This window comes from Antedon bifida, chromosome 10 (genome assembly GCF_963402885.1).
Source record: "Antedon bifida chromosome 10, ecAntBifi1.1, whole genome shotgun sequence".
NCBI lineage: Eukaryota > Metazoa > Echinodermata > Crinoidea > Comatulida > Antedonidae > Antedon > Antedon bifida.
In genome coordinates this window covers 1,939,533-1,948,710 of record NC_136235.1, presented here as the reverse complement: position 1 = coordinate 1,948,710, position 9,178 = coordinate 1,939,533, and the positions used below count along the sequence as shown (strand labels likewise).

Here is a 9,178-nt window from a genome sequence, read left to right as displayed (position 1 = left end):
ATCCTAAATGATTGGTTCATTCTAGGAATAAGAATCATTTATTATCAATAAAAATAGCTAATGTAGAATTCTGAATTTAGACGATTTATTTCGTTTTAAATTTATTATGTAATTATTTTTACATTATTTTTATGAATTGTTTTTATATTGTTTATTATTAATCGGTATAAAAAGACTCAAAATACAACTCATAGTTGAAATGAAGAGCTTACATAGGAAAATGATGATTAACATAAAACAAAGTTTAACGAAGATTTAACACATTAAGGCCTATGATACAGTAATAATTACTGTATAATTCATTTAAACTTAACAATTACTATAAAAATTGCAAAGGGCAAAAGATGATATTAATTATTAAAAATTCTTTTTTTTATTTATTTATTCTGTATTTTTACTGAATGACACTTTCAGTGCTAAAGCATTGATTTCCAAAGTGGTTCATTAGAGAAACATTAACATAATAAAAATAATTCAAAGATAACTAACAAAGTAATTTACATTAGTACACATTTACAAAAAGGTAACTATCTACAAAACATACAGTGGAAAAAATGGAAAGAATTTAAGGTAAAAGACACTCAATCAGTAATATTTTGGATTGATTTTTTAAAAGTTGAAAGTGTCATAGATCTACAGTTTGTTTGTGTGTCATTTGAAAGTTTGTGCCATAATTTGGTTGATAGATATACAAAAATTCTTTTACCTTGTGTAAAAGAACTTTGCACAAAATTTACAAATTTAAAAAATAGAAACTTAAATAACGTCTGCATATATTGTGTAGATTAAGAAAGTTCAATCTTCCCAAATATGGTCTTGTAGATGTATTTAAGAGTTATAATAAGATAAGTGTTGAATATGCTGTTCCAGTATGGCATTCTAGTCTCACTAAGAAACAAAGTGATATGATAGAATCTGTCCAAAAAAGGGCTTGCAGAATAATACTGTGTAATGATTACATATGTTATGACCAAGCACTCAATGATCTTTCTTTAGACACTTTAGCTGATAGAAGGCGTAATCTATGCTATAAGTTTGCTCTGAATTGTTCAAAAAGTATTCATTTTGGAAAATGGTTTCCAGTGAAGAATGTAAGTAACATGAAACTAAGACGTGTAAAGTATCAACAACCCAAATGCAGAGTTGAAAGATATAGAAAAAGTGCAATACCATACCTTATCTCGCTTCTAAATGAATAATCATTATGTATCACCCAATTTTCAGCGCAGTACAGCTATGTTATTCTTATTGGTCCTTTTAGGTGTTTTTTTTTTAAATTTTACTATTTTAAGCTAAACTTTTTAAATGTTCCTGTACAGTATTTCTGGTGTCAGTTGCATCCTTTTTTATATTTAATCACCATTGGTTTTATACTTTTATACAAATTGTAATATTGAGAAAATGTAAATATCTTTGTAATTCAGCTAAGGCTGCGATGACGATATTGAAATAAATGAAATGAAATGAAATGAAATAACATTATTTTTATAGGCCAATTAAAAGATAAAAATTAAACTAAAGAATTATTACTGTACACATTGAAATTGATTTTTTTTAAATAAATTTTAGGACAGCGTGGATAATAATACTGATCCTAGCACTGACAGGCCTTGTTTGCCAACTTAACTCGTCGGTGTCCAAATTCCTTGATTATCCAACGAACACAAATCTGAAATACGTCATACAATCCGAACTCATGTTTCCGAAAGTCACAGTGTGCAATATTAATATGTTCAAGTAAGTGATTTTATTAATAATTTAAATCATAATATAACAAACTAACGTATACCCTAGCCATTTCATTTGTTGAATTTTTTTTTTCTTCACGAATGTTTTACATTAATAAAGAGAACATTTTATTCTGATTGTTCTATCAAATTTTAAACTCATAAACATAATTTTCGATATTAACTAAATTTATTACTAGAATAAACTGTATAGTGATATAATATCATTATTAACGTATATCAACCTTTAATAATGTAATATAGTAAGGGCGTGTGGAGCAACAACAACATAAGGCGCTATATAAATCCAGGATATTATTATTATTAATAAGATATAATGTTATTGTGATAGGTTTGATGACGTAACACCCCTGTTAGGAGGCTACGCCCTTTTTTACGAAACTGGACTTCAATATCTTCGTAGTATAATGCCAGAAGTGGGCATTACCTCAACTATCAACGATAGCTATTCAAGTGAATTAGACGGAGAAACCTACCCAGACAATACCAATCTGCAAGAATTTATTCGCTACAATAGTCACAAGATGAAAGATATGTTAGAAATGTAAAGATGCGATAGTTGTAGTAGAAAGAAAGATACTAACTGATGATGATGATGACCACCATCACGACTACCACGATGATGAGGATGATGATGATGACGACGATGGTGATGGTGATGATGACGATGACGATGACGATTTTATTTTTTATTTTTTATTTCAACAATATTTTATGAGGGTGGTCCATCCAGCATCAGCTGTGATGATGATGACGATGACCACAATGATGATGATAATGATGATGATGATGACGATGCAAATGATGATGATGATGACCACCACCATCACGACTACCACGATGATCAGGATGATGATGATGACGACGATGATGCCGATGATGATGATGACGACGACGACGATGCCGATGAGGATGATAATGGTGAGGACCACCACCACCATCATGACTACCACGATGATGCCGATGATGATGATGCCGATGATGCCGATAAGGATGATGACGATAATGAAAACTATCGTGATGAGGATGACAATGATTGGCAAATTTAATCATTATTTTTGGAAACTTGCGATAGCTGAAAACACATTTCATGTCCTAATTACTAAGACGATGATAGTATTATCCTTTGCAAATGACAACGGAAATTACTACAGGGTTATGTTACCTTTCCTTATATCTTAGGAAGTCAGAAATCGATCAGAAAAACAATGACAAAGGCAATATATCAAACACTCGAATCCATCAAAAAGAATTATAAACTAATAACAATTATGAATATCTAAAACCAAAAGAACTATTTTAATCACCTTAATGTTCCTAGGCTATATCAACATAAATTCAACGTGAGGATCAACGAATTACCTTAGATTATTCATGATTTAATTGATTAATTTTAAAGACATTATATTTCGGCGTTTCAAATTATTAGGCCTAATACGTTTATTATTATGTAGGTGTATTTTCAACGGGGTAGAATGCGGTCCAGACAATTTTACGATGGAGTTTACCAACTACGGGGCATGTTACGTATTTAAACCTACTTCGATGACGTCAATTAAAAATGCCGGTACGGTAGGCCTAAAATTGTAATTATCGTAGAATAAGTATATAAAACAAATAATAATATAAAATAATTTAATAAGAAACTTGTTGGCATTGGTTGATTTTGATTTTGCAGTGATTATAACTAATAACATATATGTGTTAAATACCTTAACACAATGGTTAATGGTTTTAAATTTACTATAGCGCAAAATACAAATTGTCTCTATGCGCTCTTTAGCACAAGTGTGAAAATGAAAAACAATGTTAAATGTCCTTATGCATTCAGGCATGATGACCCAGGAATTGGTAGGCCTAGTCTGGGTTCCCGACGGAGTTTTGACTTAATATTAGTAAAAAGATAAATATTTTGGCATATATGGCGTTTCTTACGTATACTACTTGAGCATCGAACGGCTTCGAAATAACTACAGACTTGTGGCAAGTCTAAGGAATAGGCTGTATTATAAAAGTATAGAATCATTAGTGACCATATTTTTTTTATCGTATTTAGGACAACGTTATGGCTTAAGTATGATACTCAACGTAGAGCATGTGCAGTACATAACAGCTCCGAGAGAAAATGTTGGATTTCGAATTGCTATCGATTGTTACCATGATTCTCCCAATATAGAGGCTTCAGGCGTGGATGTTGGCACGGGGGTGAGGGCGTCGATTGGCTTAAGAAAGCAAAGCGTAAGATTTCAGTTTGTTTAATGATATTGTATTTCTTATTGTGTCTTTCCTACTGCGCGATGGATGAAATCATTCTATTTTTTATTTCGAACCAAGTGTACAAATAAGAGATTGATAAAATAGATTAAATGTTGATAATTGCGTTCAAAATACATTCAAATTAAGAAAGATTTATAGTTTTAAAATATCTTTAAAATTAATTGACAAAAAAATAATACAGGAATCTTACAAAGAAAGAAGTCTACAGAAAACACCAACAAAAGTGATCCCGAAACACATTAACACGATTACAATTCAATTTAGATCAAAATAAATTTTGTACATGAGTTCTGTCTTGGTCTTCTCGAAGGAGAAACATACATATTTTATATTCTACTTTATGAATGTATATACAGTCTCGTATTTCAAATCAAGAGGTGAAATTACGCAATAATTGTCGAGAATGTATTTATTACTAAAATTAGCACCGGCTTCAATTAAGTCGTGTTCGTTGTAAAATACAGGTTGATTATTGCTTGCTTTTAACCTATATTTGAAGGAAATCATCCAGAAATTTAATATAATTATCAATATAGACATTCATTAACCACCATTAACTCTTACAACAGACAATACAAGGTTGATTAAATTGCCTATTGTAAAGACATCAGCCACTGACATTATGTACAACCTACTGGAAATTAATATTTTATATTGAAACAAGAATGAAGGAATTGTGAGTTACCGAAATTTTGAAAGGATAAAGAATCCACGCTCAAGGAGAGGAAATGTCTTTACTTTAAAGTTATTTTAGATAGTCGCCTTTATCCTTATCCTAAAAATGCATGTCCTTTAGTAATTAACTAAAAACATGATTATTTTGTTAGTTGACAATGCTACCAGCACCACACGGTCAATGCATTGCAGAAGGAACGAAGCAATTGCAGTATTATAAGAACGCATCTTACACTCAATCAAGATGCTATCTTGAATGCCAAACCAACTACTTCATGAATGCTTGCGGATGTCGCACGTTTTATACCCCTGGAAGTAAGATACATTAGGCTACTATCTTTCTTATTACAAAATCTTTATATCTTCTATATACTAATACCTATTCTCTTTTCATGTCCATTATTAATATTGTTGATTAATAAACTTACATTTCTTTAATTATAATGTTATTTGTTTTCACTCCTGAGGACGATCAAAGTATATTGATCGAAACGTCGAGAAACTCAACAGTTGTTTTCAGAACTAATATACGTGGTGTACCGCAAACTTTATATCAACATTTGATTTCGCCATGCAAACCTTCAAACAATATATTGGTTTATATACATTTTTAATTTAAATATATGTAAATATTTCTATATTTCAATTTTATCGTAAATCTTACTTAAATAAATAATAAATAAATCATGTCATTAGCTATGTATTATCAATAATAATTTTATAAATCATTTCAGATTCTGATCAGCCGTTTTGTTCCCCTGCAAACTTAACAAAATGCTACATTCCAAAATATAGTAAGTATTTCTTTGTATTACTGTTTATGTTATTCGTACAGAGTTTGTTATTAAACGTTGTGCTGCTAACTTTGAAACGTATCGGTGCAAAGACAACTCAATGTTGAATAAAGATAAATGACAATTATTATTCTCTTTGCAGACGAATTTATCACACATCGCGAAGAATACTGCACGCCAACTTGTGAGGAAGCATGCAGGGCAGAGAGTTATTTGAAGTCAAATTCTTACAGTGGGTTTCCATCAATCGGGGTTCCTCAGACATTCCACGTTACACACAATTTCAAGTACTATGCCCTCGCACTTGGATTTACCGTCAAGTAAGTATAACAAACACTAACCATGAGAAATCTATTTTGGAAATACCATACTATAGTTATTATAGATATATATTTTTATATAAAAGTGCTTTAAAGAATTCAATGCAACTATATTTCAGACAAACTGTCCATATGATTGTATTGGTAAATTATTGCTTCTTGTGGAAATTCAATTAGGTTTTCTCTCTAATACAACATAAATAATAAACATTAAGAGTTTAAAAAGTTGATACAATTCAAAAACATACAGTAATATAAATAAATGTTTTAAAATAATAAAGGGTTTCCTCAGGGTTGGATTGATAATTTACAAAATACAAATTTCCTATTTATTGAAAACATAAGAGTTCGTATATTCCTAAATGCCAGTATTAATTACTTACTGTATTTATTTACTTGTTTTCGAAATGGAAAATTTAGCAAAACTAATTTGTTTAGTTCATTTTATATTCCGTTTATATGACATTTTACAACTTTGTTTTGTAGACAGAGAATGGAGCACACTAAAAGTAAGATGTGTGAAGATGTTGTATCACAAATTGAAGTATTCGCTTACAATGCTATGATCCAATTAAACCTTCCTATATTACAATCGAATTACGAAAAATACGAAAAACAATGTTACCATCAATTCTCCATTCTGTCTTACGACTTGATATTCTTCACTACAAATGAACTGAGTGACATAATACTGTATGAACTTATGGATAAATCGCATTTTACAGAAGTTAACTTAGAGTTTTATAATCAAACGTTTGAAAAGGCAAAAGAAGATCTAAGAAGCCAAACTGGCGTAATGGTAACAACGTTAGTTAAAGTAAATTACACCTATGAAGAGGCAAATATGCTACTGTATACAATGTTGCAGAATATATACGAATATATATATTCGGATCTGAGAGATGCTTGTGTAGAAGAAGCAACTGCTACCTACATGACCACTGATTTGGCACATTTGGCACGAGACTACATGAAGTACGTATCTGTAATTTTCATGTTTATCACTACACCACCTAATGATTACCACCACTACCAATGATATATTCATGTTTATCACTATACCACCTAATGATTACCACCACTACCAATAATATCAACTTGGTTGTCAAAATACTGGATGAGTCCTACCCTACTTGAATTAGTTAAACTGTTTTTGGAGGGTTGTTAGCATTTGATAAACTAGTTAGACGAAGGTAATCTAGCAACATGATGCTAAGCTCCGGAGTTCAAAGGGTTTATCTGTGGCTGCGACAGTTCAATGCGCCTTAATAACAGACAACGCGCCGCGGAGAATGTGTACAGTACTGTTGGTATTTGTTGTCGCAGCCAGACATAAGATCAAAGGACAGTTACGAGTTCATATCTCAGCAAGGCGAGTTCATATCTCAGCAAGGCGAGCTCAGTGTTCTGTTGTTAGATTGCCTTGGTCATGGAGGAAATGCCTTGGTTAAACATCCTGTTAAACGCATCATACTAAAGTAGACAGAACGAAAACATTCAACTAGAATTATTCAAACCATTTACCGCTTTCCATTCTATTTTTTCTCTGTATTCTTTTCCGAATGTACCGAATGAATCAACTATACATTTTAAAGTCTTGACATGGCTCCGCGGGCGAATGGGTTCACTAACTATAACTTGTCCAGGCCGCCATTGCAACGAGTTCTTTAATAACAATAGTTAATACATTTGAAGATTGTTTCTATTTTGTTTAGAGATAATTTGGCTCGAGTTGACATATACTTTGAGACCCTGAATGTAGAAGAAATCAAGGAACAGAAAGCGTACGAATTTTACTCAGTAGTATGTAAGTAGACACATTTGAATACAATAGATCAACTGGGTGTTATAGTGGGGCGTCTTATTAATAATTGAAAGTTCCGAGCTCGAATCTTTCGATCGCAAAGTCTTAATTCATTATTTTCTCATAGGTTCCATTTTCACTTGTTGTCTGGTTATTAAACTTTTTATAGCTTATGCATTTATTTCATTTCTTAAGACCTATATTTAATAGTTGGGTACTTTGTTTATCTTCTAGGTGATCTAGGTGGCGCTCTCGGGTTGTTTTTTGGAGCAAGTTTGGTGGCGTTTGTGGAAGCCATCGATTTTTGGATAATCAGAGGCTGCTTCTGTCGCAAAAATGAGAAGACTGATCTGTCCAAGTAGGGGGCGATCTCCATGTACGCAGAATGATCACAGGTTCAAATCTCGAAGCATTGTACAGTGATTTAACGTCAGACCTCTATCGAAAATTTGAGAAAATTGAGGGCGTGCTATTGGAATTGGAAAGGTTACGGAACCTTTTTTAACCTGATCAGAGCCTATTTTAGCCTAATATTACTATCTTAATAATGTATATGTGTATCTATCTATATTTCTATGATAGTAGCTGCTCAGTAGTTATATATATACAGTACCTGTAATCAAATAAAAAAAGTGACTGAGTATTGTTTTAATTGATGTTGCGCGTACCCGTTTTTAATAAGCTATTGTATTTTATTGTGTATAAATAAATAATAATCTATACCAGAGAAACTGTAAATGTTAATATCCTATAATAATCTCTTATTGTGTTATTTTAAAATTGAAAAGTAACGGTGTTGTAGTGTCGAAATGTCTGCATTTAACCTTTAGGGATAGAAACTGTTGAACAGAAAATAGAATGATGTAAATTTTAATACATATCCTATAATAATTATTATATCGTGTATTTTTAAAATTGAAAAGTAAGTGTAAGTAAATGTTGATAGTGTCGAAATGTCTGCATTCTTTGGCACTGATTAAGGGAATAGCCAAAAGTCAATAGTTGAATATCATAAAAAAAATTGAATAAGTCTTTTAGTGAGGTGCAATGACACATCATATAAGCACGTGACGTCGACAAAAGACCTAGGTTTAAGAGTCACAATGTCCTATTGTCTTCTATTTGCTTTTAGGCCGTTTTTGGTAAAATTGTTTGCAACTCTTTCAATTTGATCTACTTCCGGAATTCCGTGGGTGATATTTCTACGTAATTATTTGTTTTGTAAAAAGTAATTTTAGAAACAACAGTTGCGTAATTATGGAAAGTATTGTTGCAGAAACAAAATATAGGATATAGTGTTTGTTCACCATAAAGCAGGCAACCGTAGCACATGTGACAGTTGATGCAAATCAGACCTCGTTCTGAACAGCCACAAATAAAGCAGGTCTACAAAATCAGCATGTAAAAATTATTAAATTATATGAGAGAAAGTTTAGAAAGTTGTTGGGTTTTTTAAACCAAATCCATATTTTAATGCTATTCAGGCTATTATTTCAATAATGAAAAACATCCAAAGTCATTGTAAATAATATTTTATCTGCTGATCTCTGTATTATTGTT

General features: G+C 31.5%; 1 protein-coding gene and 1 long non-coding RNA gene across 2 annotated transcripts in view; one reads left to right on the top strand and one right to left on the bottom strand.

Annotated features, from left to right (window-relative positions):
• The window catches only part of LOC144854129 (uncharacterized), a 44,191-nt gene that overhangs the window by 16,778 nt on the left and 18,235 nt on the right, over nucleotides 1-9,178 (bottom strand). The gene's annotated exons all lie outside the window — the stretch shown is intronic.
• On the top strand, nucleotides 1,578-8,102 carry LOC144854436 (acid-sensing ion channel 1A-like). The gene is made up of 11 exons (XM_078712394.1): nucleotides 1,578-1,737; nucleotides 2,080-2,292; nucleotides 3,203-3,315; nucleotides 3,805-3,986; nucleotides 4,853-5,015; nucleotides 5,435-5,494; nucleotides 5,637-5,814; nucleotides 6,301-6,789; nucleotides 7,530-7,621; nucleotides 7,853-7,988; nucleotides 8,055-8,102. The coding sequence occupies exons 1-10, from the start codon at nucleotides 1,697-1,699 to the stop codon at nucleotides 7,978-7,980; spliced, it is 1,659 nt and encodes a 552-aa protein (XP_078568520.1). The 5' UTR covers nucleotides 1,578-1,696; the 3' UTR covers nucleotides 7,981-7,988; nucleotides 8,055-8,102.

Bases quoted from the DNA above. Each gene is read 5' to 3' on its own strand.
- LOC144854436 (XM_078712394.1), top strand. From the start codon at position 1,697: ATGTTTCCGAAAGTCACAGTGTGCAATATTAATATGTTCAA. The intron at 3,316-3,804 runs GTACGGTAGGCC...TATCGTATTTAG, and splicing joins GACGTCAATTAAAAATGCCG to GACAACGTTATGGCTTAAGT. The intron at 5,495-5,636 runs GTAAGTATTTCT...TTCTCTTTGCAG, and splicing joins ATGCTACATTCCAAAATATA to ACGAATTTATCACACATCGC.